The sequence below is a fragment of the Sorex fumeus genome, unplaced genomic scaffold (genome assembly GCF_029834395.1).
Source record: "Sorex fumeus unplaced genomic scaffold, SorFum_2.1 ptg000122l, whole genome shotgun sequence".
Lineage (NCBI taxonomy): Eukaryota > Metazoa > Chordata > Mammalia > Eulipotyphla > Soricidae > Sorex > Sorex fumeus.
The window spans coordinates 53,430,503-53,445,991 of NW_026606179.1; the positions used below are offsets into that span (position 1 = coordinate 53,430,503).

At 48.4% G+C, this 15,489-nt stretch overlaps 1 protein-coding gene across 1 annotated transcript in view; it reads left to right on the forward strand.

Annotated features, from left to right (window-relative positions):
* The window catches only part of PMFBP1 (polyamine modulated factor 1 binding protein 1), a 41,940-nt gene that overhangs the window by 25,537 nt on the left and 914 nt on the right, over positions 1-15,489 (forward strand). Inside the window, exons 10-18 of the mRNA XM_056135697.1 lie at positions 52-205; positions 1,270-1,437; positions 1,659-1,796; positions 10,540-10,704; positions 11,049-11,216; positions 11,447-11,614; positions 12,467-12,561; positions 13,563-13,637; positions 14,814-15,052. Coding sequence (XP_055991672.1) covers positions 52-205; positions 1,270-1,437; positions 1,659-1,796; positions 10,540-10,704; positions 11,049-11,216; positions 11,447-11,614; positions 12,467-12,561; positions 13,563-13,637; positions 14,814-15,052 — 1,370 coding nt within the window. The remainder of the gene's footprint in view (positions 1-51; positions 206-1,269; positions 1,438-1,658; positions 1,797-10,539; positions 10,705-11,048; positions 11,217-11,446; positions 11,615-12,466; positions 12,562-13,562; positions 13,638-14,813; positions 15,053-15,489) is intronic.

Below are 15,489 nucleotides of genomic sequence, written 5' to 3' on the forward strand. Positions count from 1 at the left end.
GTCCCCACCATCACTGCAGTGGGCCCGAGTGACGTTGCCATTTTGCTTTAGGAAAAAAATAAAGGAGCTGTCATCAGAACTCTGTGAGACTCTGAGAAATCTCGAAAAATCAGATAAGGAAAAGAGACAGCTTGAGACTAATCTGGCTAAGCAGGATTTAAAACTGAATGAAGTGCTGGATCACATCAAACTAGTTCAGCACCAGGTATGAAGGGCAAGGAGGCAGCCAGCCGTGTGTTTACCGAAGGTCACGTCTCTGGGTCTTTACCCGGGAAGATGCCACCAACAATCCGTGGCAAACAAATTTTCCAGAATTTGAGGTAGAGTGTTAGTTAAACCAGCCACTAGGCTTCCGATCCCATGAGCAAATAAGCATTTTCAAGGGTTAAGCTTCAAAATTAGTCACCGGGTGGGGTATGGGGGGGTGGGGGAAATAGTGCACTGTTGGCTGAGACTCACCAGTCCTTCCCCTGAGCGTGCTTTAGAAGCCCCCACCCCCCCCCCCAAAATTAAAGGTTAATACCTTTTTCCCCCGGGATCACAGGCTGTTCTTGTCATTCCACTTAAAGTCTTTGATCTCTCGATTATTCTCTTTGTGCTTTCCTAAGTATTTTTACCTACATTTAAAGAAGCTGTATGTGGAAAGACTTAGGGAAAAGGTTGATGCTTTAGAACTAAATCTGTAGCACTGTCCTCCCGTTGTTCATCGATTTGCTCAAGCAGGCCCAGTAATGTCTCCATTGTGAGACTTGTTACTGTGTTCGGCATATCAAATACGTCACGGGTAGCTTGCCAGGCTTTGCCATGCAGGCGAGATACTCTCGGTAGCTTGCCAGGCTCTCCGAGAGGGGCAGAGGAATCAAGCCCAGCTCCACCAGGCCGGCCACGCACAAGGCAAACACCCTACCGATAGCACAACGGGTAGAGCATTTGCCTTGCACGCGGCTGACCCAGGTTCGATTCCCAGCATCCCATATGGTCCCCCAAGCACCGCCATGAGTAACCCCTAAGCATCACTGAGTGTGACCTAAAAAGGAAAAAAAATCTAGTAGTAAAATTAATTGTTTTTGCCTAGTTGGATAAAGAAAAACTGTCACTGGACATAGAGGAAACATTTTTCATGTACCTGCTAACAATCAGAGTGTTATTCCTGGGTTTATTTCTGCTGTTTCCTGTGGACAATTGTCTGGTCAGGGCGTCGGACAGGGAATGGTTTTTCTAAAACTACACAATCTGAGGCTGTCTTTTAGTGTGGTCTTTATTCCTCAGAAAAGGGAGCAAGACACCGCCCTAAGCAAACTAGAAGATGATTTTCAGAAGGCAAGAAAGTCACTGGAAGATAAACAGGAACAGCTGAAAAAGAGTAAAGAGAAGGAGAAGTTTCTGGAGCTAGAGCTTGAGGCATTCCAAGAAGAAGGAAAAAAGAAAGAAAAAATGGTGAGGGGCGAGTGTGGGGAGAGTCAGGGTTCTGAACCAGGTCAGGACTTGAGGGACCCAGAGGCCGCGAGTGCTCAGGCCACTGCAGAGGAAGGACAAAGAGTGGGAAAGAGAGCAGAGACACTGGTGGAACAGCACGGAGCTGTGGGTGAGGAGAGGGGCAGTGGGCTTTCACTGGGGCCTGGGGGTGACACTGGACTTTGTACTTCTTGTGGGGACAGTTAAAGGACTGTGTGAAAACGGTGGAAGAGGAAAAGGAGGCTCTCAAAGTGCAGATAACGCAAATCTCGGCCCAACTCGATGCTTCTATGTGCAAACTGAACAACTCCCAGAAAATCAACCAAGACCTAAAATTTGAGGTGAGTAAACAGATATGAACCTCTCCTTTGAGGTGATCGAGAGTTGAAAGCTGAGTCACTCAATTCCCCCAAGAGACATCTCTGAATATGAAGGATATTACCTAAAGTATTTTTACCTTTAAAATACTTAGTAGGAGCTGGAGAGATAGCACAGCAGGTAGGGCGTTTGCCTTTGCACGGAACCGACCCAGGTTCGATTCCCAGCATCCCATATGGTCCCCTGAGCACCGCCAGAAGTGATTCCTGAGTGCAGAGCCAGGAGTAACCCCTGTGCATCGCCCGGTGTGATCCAGAAAGCAAAAATAAATAAATAAATAAATAAAATACTTAGTTGTAGGAGCTCGAGCAATAGCACAGCAGGTAGGGCGTTTGCTTTGCACGCAGCCAACCTGGTTCGATTCCCAGCATCCCGTATGGTGCCCTGAGCACCGCCGGGGGTGATTCCTGAGTGCAGAGCCAGGAGTAACCCCTGTGCATCTCCAGGTGTGACCCAAAAAGCAAAAAAATAAAATAAAATACTTAGTGGTAGCCTGTCACCACATTTTCCAAAGAAAGACAGTCCTGTCAAGGCAAAAGCTTTAATTTCAGAATTAGTGGGAATCAGGGCTAGAAAGAGAGTTCAGCAGATAGGGAACACGCCAACCAAGTTCCACCCCTAGGACCTCATGTGGCCCCCAAGCCCCTCCAGGAGTGATCCCTAGACACACTGCCAGGAGTAGTCCCTGAGCACCACCAGGTGTGGCAAGGGGGGAAAAAGGCATAGAATTAGTGGCAATCAGGGGGCTAGAGGGTTTTATATGTGCAACACTCAACTTTTTTTTAAATTTTATTTAATCACTGTGAGACAGTTACAAGCTTTCATGTTTGGATTACAGTCAAACAATGATCAAACACCCATCCCTCCACCAGTGCACATTCCCCACCACCAATATTCCCGGTATACCCCTCCTTTCCCACCCTCCCCCTGCCTCCATGGCAGACAATATTGCCCATACTCTCTACTTTTGGGCATTATCGTTTGCAATACAGACACCAAGAGGTTATCATGTTTGGTCCTTTATCTACTTTCAGCACACATCTCCCATTCCAACCAGTTCTTCAAGCCATCATTTTCTTAGTGATCCCTTCTCTATTCCAGTTGCCCTCTCCCCTTTGCTCATGAGGCAGGCTTCCAGCTATGGAGCAACCTGCCTGTCCTGTGTATCTACTATCTTTAGGTGTCAGCTTCATTTATGTTGTTTTATACTCCACAAATGAGTGAAGTCCTTCTATGTCTGTCCCTCTCTTTCTGACTCATTTTACTCGGCATGATACTCTCCATGTCTATCTATTTATAAGCAAATTTCATGTATTCATCTCTCCTAACAGCTGCATAGTATTCCATTGTGTGGATGTACCAAAGTTTCTTTAATCAGTCATCTGTTCTTGGGCACTCAGGTTTTTTCCAGATTTTGGTTATTGTGAACAGTGCTGCAATGAACATTTAGGTGCTTTTTTGCATTCTCAGGATATATTCCCAGAAGTGGTATTGTGCGGTCAGATGGAAGCTCAATTTCTAGTTTTTGAAGGACTGTCCATATTGTTTTCCAAAAAGGCTAGAGTAGTGGGCATTCGTACCAACAGTGAAAGAGCGTCCCTTTTCCCCCACATCCACGCCAGCACTGGTTGCTTTTGTTCTTTTGAATGTGTGCCAGTTTCTGTGGTGTGAGATGATATCTCATTGTTGTTTTGATTTGTATCTCCCTGATAGCTAGGAGTGTATCCTGGATATTAATCCCTTATCAGATGGGTATTGGGTAAATATTCTTTCCCATTCTGTGGGCTCTTTCTGTATTTTGGTCACTGCTTCTTTTGAAGTGCAGAAGCTTCTTAGTTTGATGTAGTCCCATTTGTTTATGTTTGCTTCCACTTGCATGGTCAGTGATGTTTCATCTTTAAAGATGCTTTTAGCTTCAATGTCGTGGAGAGTTCTGCCTACATTTTCCTCTATGTACCTTATGGATTCAGGTCTGATATTGAACACTCAACTTTTGAAAAAGCATAACCCACATATTGAAACAATTGAAGTAGTCTATAAAGTAGACTATAAAATGCAGATCCCGGACGACAACGCTGCAGTCTTTTTGCCCCCGCGCCTGGGTGTCCCCCGCCGGGACCCCTTGGAGGGGAGCGGGTTGAGCTTTCCTCCCCGCCCCGACCGGGGCTCCGGCAGTCGAAGACCTTCAGGACCAGCCACCACCATGCTGAGACCACTCTCCGCACACATGAAGGTACTGGCAGAGGGACAAAGCCACGCGGGTTCCGGGGCCGAGACCTCCAAGCCTACTCGGATTGGAGTCGACCATCTTCCATCCAGATCCTCCAAATTCCAGCAGGCAGGGGTCACACCCACCACCTGGCCCCCTGGCGCCATGTAATCCCATCAGCGGCCAAGACTCAGAGACTATAAAATGCAGATCCCGGAACCGCGCGGCCGCATTCGCGGCGGCGCGACATCTTATCAAAACTTTTTTTTTTATGACATCTTATTATCTCATTCATACTTTGGACAAACTTGCAGGCTATCGAATGTAGCCCGCCCACAGGGCAGAGTCTGGCAAACTCCCCGTGGCGTACCAAATATGCCAAATACCAGTAACAATGATGGGTCTCATTCTCCTAAAGAGCCGTGAATATAATGTCAGGGCTAGGATGAAAGAGACATTACTGGGGCCTGCTCGAGGCAATCGACGATTAACAGGATGATGAAATGATGAAAAAAATGAAATGAAGTAGTCACAAGAATGTGGTTTCATTATATATTTTAAATGCATTTTCTTTTATCAGTCTTCCATGTTTCAATTTTAAAATTTTCCATTTTAAGTCAGGACGATATATCTTGAGGTGCTTTCCGTTACTTTGGTCCTAGAACATTTTCACTCCATTTTATAATCAATTATATTTTAATCATAAGGATGATTTCTTGTATATGTTAGGTCTGTCTCTTTTGGTGGTTGTTGTCTTTTTGGGTCACACCCAGCAATGCTCAGGGGTTACTCCTGGCTCTGCACTCCAGAATTACTCCTGGTGGTGTTTGGGGGACCACATGGGATGCTGAGGATTGAACTCAGGTTGGCCACATGCAAGGCAAACGCCCTACCCACTGTGCTATTGCTCTGACCTCATGTTGGCTCTCTCTTTGGTCATCTTATTGTACTCATACTCAGTAATAGTTTCTCTGCCACTTCTCATGAACTTTCAAAGTATATGATCATATTACTTATAAGAAATACCAGTTTTCTAGACCTTTGTGGATTTATAGCGTCTCATTTTTCTTACCTCATTGCATTGGGCAGTACCTGTAGTGTGCAAGAGTAGCTTCCTTCCCTTGCTCTTCACACATCAGTGTCACAGGAGACTCCCTGGAGGCGGCTTGTTGCTGTCCTTCTCCACACGTTCATTTCCATGGTTACTAAGAGCTTCATCAAGATGAATGCTGAATCTTATCGAATGCTTTTCTTTCCTCAGAAGCCATAGAGATAATGTTATCATCTTTCTCCTTAAATAGGTAATCTAGTGGATAAAATCAATAGACCCTAATTTTGGCCCATTCTTTTATTGCTAGTATAAGTCCTGAGTCAACAAACATCCTATATCATTCCTTAACTACAGCCCATGTCACATTCTAAGAAGTGAACTGAGGCCAGTATGGGGAGATTGGAGTGATCCAAGAGGACATTGGGACAGATGATATGAGTGAGTTAGACAGTGGCAAACACTGAGGCCTCTGTTAAGAAAATTGGGGAACTGAGCACTGCCAGGAGTGAGTTAGACAGTGGCAAACACTGAGGCCTCTGTTAAGAAAATTGGGGAACTGAGCAGAGCCAGGAGTAACCCCTGTGCATTGCCAGGTGTGACCCAAAAAGCAAAATATATATATATATATATATATATATATATATATATATATAAAAAATAAAGTTGGGGAAATGATTTAAGTGGTAGAGCACATATCGAACAAGTGCAAGGCCTTGAATCCTAACTTCACTCCCACCCCCAGAACGAATGGTTAGGTGCCTGGAACTCCCCAAATACCAGCTGGTCTGAGCACTGAAGACACCAGGCCCGTATTCAGGGTCAGGCATCAGCAGGAATGACCCATGTCCTCTGATCACTGTGTATTTCCTATGAAATAACTAAATACCTTTAAGTAGTCATAACCAAATAATGAGTTTTTGGTTTATTAATTCTAAGAAGTATCGAAAAATATTTACGGTATTTTCTCAAAAGAACAGGAGAGATATTTTGGTCTGATTTAAGCTTTCAAATGTCACTCTACTGACATGTGAAAATAGATTTGGAGAAGGGGTAGGTGTGGAAATAAGGAACCAGTTAGGAGGTTATTGCTATTCAAATTAGAGTGCTACAGTTAACACAGAAATTAGGAAATCCAGGAAGTGTTTTGGCAGTAATATCTATCTGATGGATGGAAAAAATGTGAGAGAGAGCTGAGAAGCCAAGCTTGAATTTGTAGACTCACCTAAAAAATTATCTAAGCATAACATCTAGGGACAGACAAGATGTTTCATGAGAATTTATTAACTCCTTCATTCTGTACTTTACCTTTATCTGTATTTAAGTTTTTGGTGTCTTTCTTCACACTCCATCATTCATATTAGAGAAACTCAAAATAAAACTTCCATTTTACAAATTTTAAAATTTTGTGAGTTTTTGTTTTGTTTTGGGTTTTTTGTGATTTTTTTTTGGACACTTTTGATGTCTTGACTTTGTGGTGCCATTTTTAATCAAGACCTTCCCCTACGTAAATAAAAAAAGAAGAACTTATGGTGAGTTCTCATTTCTCCACTGACTCTCTTGGTTTACTAAAAAGATCCTTTTAAAAATAAACTTTTTATTAGGCACCATGATTTACAGAACTATTCATAATTGAATTTCAGACATACAGTGTTCAACACACATTCCACTACCAGTGTCAACTTCCTTCCACCAATTATCCCCAGGTTCCTTCCCTCCCCAGCCTGCCTCCTTGACAAGCACATTAATTTTTTAATATACATTGTGGTTTACAATACTGTTAAAGATACGGTTTCATGTATAACACAGTCCGGCACTACTCCTTCCCACAGAATGCCTGCTTCCCTCCACCATGCCCAATGTCCCCATCCCGTGCCAGGCTTCCTACTAAAGACCATTCTTCATTTCTGTTGCTCTGGGGCACTTGTTATTCCCCTACTTTGTTTCTTGATATCCCACGTATGAGAGAGATCCTTCTATGTCTATCTCACTCCCTCTAATTAACTAACTTCACTCAGCATGAACTCTCCAGATCCCTCCACGTGGCAGAAAATTGCATGATTTCATCTTTTTTATAGCCAAGTAATAATCCATTGTGTATATGTACCATAGTTTCTTTATCCAGTTATCCATTCTTCAAGACTTGGGTTGTTTCCAGATTTTAGCAATCGTGAATTGTGCTGCAATGAATGAAAAGACCCTTTTTAGTCCATGTTTTTCAGAAGTTTCGCCCCCTTCACCCCTAAAATGTACTTCTATGTTGACAAGACCAAATTATTCCATTTTTCAGAATAGTTTCACCCTCCAGCATGTAAATATAGGCTCAGAAGTCTGATGTGACACTTTTCATCTCCCTAAATCCTGGGGTCAAAGATAATAAAAATTTCAATCAGGAAAGATCACAAAGACCAAGCACTGAGCATTTACTAAGAAAACCCCCCAAAGAACCTGTTTCTGTGTCTGTGTCCTACGTGGGAAATGCAGATTCTAGAATGCCATAGTCAGTGGTCAATGTCAGTGGTCAGCCTGTGCTCCTTCCGGTCTAGAAGTAGATCTCTGTCCTTGTGTGAATCATGTAATAGATTGACTGTGTATTCAAGGTGACTGAGATCCCACCTCACAGGTAAGCAGAGATTTATCCTTCACAGGTCCCTTCTTGCGTGCATAATATTATCTGATGATCCCAACAGCACCAGGAAACAATTTAACTCATTCTGATTTGCAGAAAAGAAAACTTAGGCCCAAGGAAATTAAATAAATGGCGATTTATTTAATAAACCACGATCCCTTAATTCTAGATCTCAGTCATTTTTAGCTATACTGTGAATATCCATTACTAAGATTAAGCACACACTTAAGAGATTTGGGTTCATTTTTTTGTTTGATTTGTTATGGTGGCCACACCTAGCAATTATCAGGACTACTACTGGCTCTGGGCTTCAGCAATAGCACAGTGGGTAGGGCATTTGCCTTGCACACAGCCAACCTGGGTTCGATTCCTCCACCCCTCTCGGAGAGGCCAGCAAGCTACTGAGAGTATCCCACCCACATGGCAAAACCTGGCAAGCTACTCGTGAAGTATTTGATATGCCAAAAACAGCAACAAGAAGTCTCACAATGGAGACGTTACTGGTGCCTGCTCAGCAAATCAATGAACAATGGGAGGACAGTGCTACAGTGCTACTACTGACTCTGTGCTTAGGAGTCATTCCTGGCAGTGCTCAGGGATCATCTGTGGTTTAGGGATCAAACTGAGGTCAGCCATATACAACGCCTTCTTTCCTATACATCTCTGTGGCACCCAAACTTCAGTTTTAAAAGCACATTTCTATTTTTTTAATTTTATTTTTATATTTTTATAAAATTTTTATAAAATTTTAAATTTCATGTTGTGAAAAAATTCACAATAATTTATTACATTTAATATTCAAACACCAATCCCACCACCATGCACTTCCCATCACCATAAGAGAAAAGTATGTAAAGATTGTTGTATTTCATCCTGGAGTCATTTAAGCCCTTGTATAAAAGATTACAAAATGTATGTTAAACCCAAACAAATGTATGCTGCTTTTGGGCTAGAGTATGAGAATTCCAGGAATTCTGGAATTTAGAATATGATTATAGAGCAGATTCACTCATGGGTAAGGCCTATGTCACTCTCTTCTTGGCTGTTGGTGAGATTATATGGCGCCAGGGGCCGTTTGTGGGTGTGACGGCCAAGCTACTGGAAAACTTGGGAGCTGGGGACAGGAGGCTCAGTCCTGCTCCAAGTGATCTTGGAGCTTTCAGTCACGGGTCCCACATATCTGGGTTTTTCTGCAGGTTCTCTTGTGGGTGAGGCTCATCCGAGCCCATGGAGAATGGCCTTGGGCATGACTGCAGTTGAGTCCTGGAGGTTTTGGCTGCTGGGGTTTTGCTGGGGCGGGGAGGAAAAGCACAATTCTAAACTATGCATTCAGTTCGTTTCTAATTGAAACATTTCCCAGATCCCTCATCCTTCAAACACTCCTTAATTAAGGGTTGATGCTAACTCGAACTGTTGGGTGCAGAGCCCAAAGGCCTTTAGCTGTCTGCATCTACAGAAATTGACACCAAGGAGAAGTATTGATCATGCCACAGATTCTTCCCTGTTCTGAGTGGAGATGGACAAGTGTCCAATGACCAAGGGTTACCTCTTCCCCTAGAGCTCTGGTGGGCTTAGCCAGAAGAGCAAACAGGGTTATAAGAACTGGGTGTGGGGCGGAGAAGGTGAGGAGCAGAAGAGGAGCTCCCCAGGAGAGGAGGCTGAACCGTGCAGCCAGAAGGTGGTCAGAGGAGCACTCCCGGGAGGGAAGCAACCGAGTGCATCCACCACGTTCCTTACCAGCTGGTCCCTCTGAATAAACATCCAGGGTCCTCCACAGCCTCGTAGGATTTCCCCTGAAAGGTTCTCAACTATGGAACAGTCTTGAAAAAAGAGATTGGAAGTAGGTGATTCTAGAGATGATTCCTCAGTCTTATATGGCACCCACCTTTCTAAGTCTTACCCCCCCCCCCGGGAAAACACTGTTGGAACAAGTTTCTTTCCACAGGGCATGTCTTGTCATTGTGGGTGACCCAGGGAGATGCTTCAGTTTCTATTGGGGGCTTTGGATAGGTACAGTGGGTAAGAAGGTTGCCTTTCATGCAACCAAGGTGGGTTCGATCCCCAGTATACCACATGGTCCCCCGAGCACCACCAGGAGTGATTCCTGAATGCAGAGCTAGGAGTAAGCCCTGAGCATTGCTGGGTATGGCCAAAAAACAACAACAAAAAAAGAGTTTCCATTGGTCAGCCACAATGGCTGCATTTTTGTGTCATGAGAGTCCCATTCAGAGTTGTCATTCTCCTATCCCAGCCCCTCTTGTTCTTTTTTTTTTTTGCTTTTTGCTTTTTGGGGGTCACACCCAGCGATGCACAAGGATTACTCCTGGTTCTACACTCAGGAATTACCCCTGGCAGTGCTCAGGGGACCATATGGGATGCTGGGAATCGAACCCCGGTTGGCTGTGTGCAAAAAAAAAAAACCTACCCGCTGTGCTATTGCTCCTGCAATCCCTCTTGGTCTTAAAGGAGTCCAAAGGATCCACACTGGGGTTTGCCTTGGGGCAGACTGGTTTAGTCCAGTTCCTTCTGTCAAACTCCTCTTCCCAGTCACACCCTCCCCATGCATGTCTCGAAGACCTGTCTCTCAGCATTGGTCTCCAGGTGCCGGGCAGCAGACTTTGTGGTTGCAGTGGGGCCAGGAACCTAGAGACGGTCTCTGCTCTGTCTCAGTCGTGCAGAAGAGCCTGCAAAGGCAGCGTTTCCTTTGCTCGGAGAGCAGGCTGGTGTGCGGAGAGATGCCAGCTCTTGTCCCTTCCCCGGAGTCACGAAGGGAGGCCTGGCAGCTCGGGCAGCTCGCCAGAGACGTGCCCTTCCTTCCAGATCACCACTTACAAGGAGACCTTCAAGACCATGGAGGAGCAGCTGGAAAAGGCTGAGCAGCGGGAGAAGCAGTGTAATCAGAACAGCATCAGCAAGGAGCTCCATGAGGACTTGTGCCGGAAGTCGGCCGCCTGCAAAGAAGAACTGGCACTGACTCTGGAGAAGGTGGGCCCACTGCTGGCTCCCAGACTGGAGCCGTAGTACAGAGGGTAGGGTGCTTGCCTTGCACCTGGCCAGCCAGGGTTTCATCCCAGACACCCCTTATGGACCCCCCCAAGCACCCCCAGGAGTGACCCCTGAGCACCTGTCTATGCCGGTCAAGCCTGACTGATCTGTTCCTAGAATTAGAAAGAAGAAAAGGGTTGCGGGGGAGGGGGACCAGGTTACAATGATGTAGCAAACCAGCCCGTGTGTCTTCTGGTGGCCGGGTGTCTGGAGGGGAGGGACTGGGACGCGCCTCCGTGCAGCACCCAGGGGCCCACGCTTCTCCCATGCGTCTTTACCGGAAGCTCAATAATGCCACCACGGAGACAAAAAGCCTGCACCGGAGCCTGTTAATCGCCCACGAGAGAAGGAACAAGCTGGAGGGGGAAATCGTCATCTACGAGGAAAGGATGAAAAAGGTCAACGGCGAATTAAAGAAGCTGCAAAGCTTCCACCAGCAGAGCGAGATAGAGGTGAGGAATCCCTCGGGGCGGGGAGCGGGGGGCGGGGGGGCGCTGCCCCGGGTCCCGGTCCGGACCCGCGTGGGCTGCAGCCCTTCCCTTCGACGACGGCGACGCTCGGGGCAGGAGCGCCCTCTGCCGGCCTCGGGAAATTACTCCCTCGGAGCGCGTCCGAAAACGGGAGGGCTCCCCCCGCAGGGGGCCTGGACCCCGTGGGCTCCTCACCGGGACCTCCCGAGCAGGTGCAGGCTTTCGACAAGAGGCTGGAGGACATGAGCAACCAAGTGCTTCAGTGGCAGAAGCAGCACCAGGCTGACCTCCAGATGCTGGCGTGTAAGGAGAAGCAGCTGAAAGCGTTCCAGGAGGAGATGATGGCCTTGAAGGAGAGTCTCCTGATGGACGGCAAGGAGGTGGACGTCCCGGCCTCGCATCTTCCTCCTAGTCCCCCCCCCCCCAGGACCCCTGGTTGGGGGGTGATGCCTGAGCACAGGAAGTGGAGGGGTGGTGATGCTCTCTCTGATTGGGAGCAAAGCGGGGGTGGGAGTAGGCCCCTGGGAGCTGGGGTTTGACACCAGAGCTCCAGAGGCCCAGACTGAGCCAGCCAGCACCCCTGATGAACGGGCCCTCAGGGAAGCCCCCCAGGAGCTCTCCCTGACATTTTCAATAGCCCCAGAGGTTGCAGCAGAACCAGGGGCTCAGAGACCCTCAGGCAGGCCCACGCCCAGATCCCTAAGTAGCAGTTTGTAGTGAAGGACCAGAGATATGTTGGGGTGGCCCCAAGGGAAAGGGCATCCCTGGCTCTCCATGGCCTCCTTCCATCTGTTGAAAACACTGGCTTCTCGTACAGATCTCACCTGCTCCTCCGCTGTGGAATGTTCCTTATTGGTATCATGCTGTAGGTTACTGGGGGGATCTGGGGATGCTCATTTGTCTTCATATAAATCAACAGGGGCTGAATTCTGATAACACACACACACACACACACACACACACACACACACACACACACATGCCATCACCACCACCACCACCACCAATTGTTCCATATAGAATCATTCTACTTTCTGGTGGAAGGGAAACAAGCTATTTTAAGACTTTGAGGTGTTAGAGGTGTTATGCCACGTGTTAGAGACGCCATGTGATGCAGGTGCCGGTTTCACATGGAAATGGCTGGCCCCTGGGGGAGTGCGAGCTTGGCCCAATTTGGGAGCGGGAAGGAGCCCAGCCTGGACACTTATCTCTTGTTTTCTTCCGTGCCAAAGATCTGTTGCCTGAGAAATACCAAAGAGACCTGCCGGATCCACCAAGAGAATGAGCAGATCATGTGCAACGTGGAGCAATGGGCAAAAGAGCAGAAGTAAGAAAGTGCCCCACGCCTGCGGGATGGAGGAACTGTGCCCACTAGTAGTATCTCACACATGCACACACTCCACAGATATACCACACAGCACAGACACCACACAAACATCGCACACACCATACACCTCACCTACCACACCACATATATGCCACAGTCTCACCTCACACATACCTCACACAAACACCATAGCATATGCCCACCACATCATGCACATCCACACCTCACATGACACACCACATATATGTCATATACACTCACCTCACACACACCTCACACAAACACCATACCATATGCATACCACAATACATAAACATCACACACCTCTCACACATACACCACACACATACCTCACACAAACACCATTCCATATGCACAGCACATCACACACACATCACATACACACCACAGTGCACCACACACCTCACACAGCACACCACACATATGCCACACACACACCTTACACTCACCTCACACACACACCTCACACATACCACATTACATATGCCCACACACACACACCTCTCATACTAACACGCACACACAAACATACACCTCATAACCTACCTCACACACACTCACCTTGCACATACCTCACACAAACACCATACCATTGCACACCACATCATACACATCACATACCTCACACACATGCATGCTCACAGCCACACTTTGGCATGCAGTGGAAGAGTCTGGATGACTCAGACGGCTGCAGAAAGCCCTGCTGACTTGGGAGCAGCAGAGTGGAGTGGCTCAGAGTGCAGGTCAGCCACCCTGCAGGACCCAGGGAAACTCACTGCTGCTCCCCTCCTTTCCCCAGAGTCATGGTGCCTGCACAGGAGTTGTGCTTGGCAGGGTCTCTTCACTACTCTGTTCTGGGAAAGTGCCAGTTCGGGACCTGGGGGACAAGCAGGGAGGTCTAGGGCCCAGCAGAAGCCTGGATGGCCCCCAACACCCCTCCGGGGAACGTCTGGGGAACCGTGCGATGGGTTTCCTTACAGGATCGAAAATGAGAAGCTGGGAAACAAGCTCCGGGAACAGGTCAAATACATCGCCAAGCTGACCGGGGAGAAGGAGTAAGTCCCCCCACACAACCCAGCCTGGCCCCAGAGGTCAGCAAGGAGCTAGACTGGATCTGGGGCTCGCTCCCCAGGAAAGGCCCCTCACCTCCCCCCTCTGTGGGCCTGAGTTCCCGCCCCAGCAGGACAGGAGGGGGGTGTGACCCATCTCTGTGCCCTTCCCCAGAGACTTGCTGTGGGAGGTTCTGGCAGCAAACAGGGCAGCGCGGCCGTGAGGGTCAGGCCCTGCCACTGTGTTGAGTATGCTCTGAGGTGAGCAGCACTCAGCAGCATTCCTCTGTCCAGTGTGGTCAGCTGGGTCCTCTTAGAGGGAAACCGGCTTTCAATTTTTAAAAAAAAATGATAGTAGCTCAACTAATATTTATTTACAGCACTCTAGTGCTTTTTGAGTATTTACCATCTTCCGAAGACCCCGTGAACTGGTGCAGAGAGGGTCTCTCATTTCCCTGGGGGCACCACCCAAAATCCCCACTCCAGAAAGTGAGGTCTGGGGGCCCCCGCTGTCCCCGCTGTCTCTGCTGTTCTCGGTACTGGCTCGGAGAACTACAGCCGCTGACAGGGACACCTGCCTCATTTTCTGAGGCCCCCGGAAATGAGCTCCATCCCCTCTTGCCTCCTCTGCCTCCTTGGTACCATCCTCCTCATTGATAAAAAAGGACCACCGGGAATCTGCCCAAGCGTTCAGCAGAGGAAGGACCTTCCCTCCCCCGTGATGTGCTCAACCTGGCAGTAAAGGGGGCCTGAACAACTCAGGCTATAGCATGGGGGACACCAGCCAGCGTGGGGGTGCCTGCTCTGGCCGTCAAGTCCCTCTCAAGGGTCCAAGTGGGGAGGGGACTGGAAAGACAGTATAGCGGAGAGGATGCTTCCCTCGCAGGCGTCTGTGTTCAGTCCCCGGCTCTCCCTGAGTGCAAAGCCAGAAGTAAGCCCTGAGCATCGCTGGGTGTGGCCCAGAAATAAATCAAGGGTCCCAGGGCACGTTTCAGGGCACCCCAGGTCAGACTCAATGGCCCCCGCAAAGAGCTGAGGAAACAGAAATGGTCCCAGGGCTGACCTCAAGGTCCAGTGCCAGGTTCACCCAAGCCCGGGGCTTTCCCCAGGCACACATGTGCCTTTTCCTGGGCTTTCGGGACACTGGTGCCACCATGACAGCACATGCCCACCTCTCCCCAGTCACCTCCACAATGTGATGGTCCACCTGCAGCAGGAGAACAAGAAGCTGAAGAGCGAGATCGAGGAGCGGCGGCTGCGGGCCATGGCGTACCAAGGCTGTGCCAAGGCCCCGACTATGAGCAAAGTGGAGCACTTCCAGAGGGAGCGAGTGCACGCCAACTTCAACTGCCGGGGGGCGTCCCCCGAGGTGAACCAAAGAGTGGAGGTGGGCAGATTTTGGGGGATGTCCCACTGCTCAGGTATGTCCAGTCTCTCATCTTCCGCCATGTGCCGGGGTGCTGGCCTTCGTCCCCCCGGATGAGCCAACAGCAGGGCAAGGGTCTTTCTCAAGCTGTCATGGGGATGAGGGCTTGGGGGAAGAGAAATGGGGCTGGAATTGGCCGTTCCTCACCTGGAGAGGAACATTAGCCCCCAGGGAAGCTCCTTTGAGCCTAAGAATCTTGGCTGAAGGGCTGGAGCGATAGCACAGCAGGTAGGGCGTTTGCCTTGCATGCGGCTGACCCAGGTTCGATTCCCAGCATCCCATATGGCCCCCCAAGCACCACCAAGAGTAATTCCTGAGTGCATTAGCCAGAAGTAACCCCTGTGCATCACTAGGTGTGACCCAAAAAGAAAAAATAAATCTTGGTTGAGGGGCCGGAACGATAGTGCAGTGGGTAGGCTGTTCGCATTACAT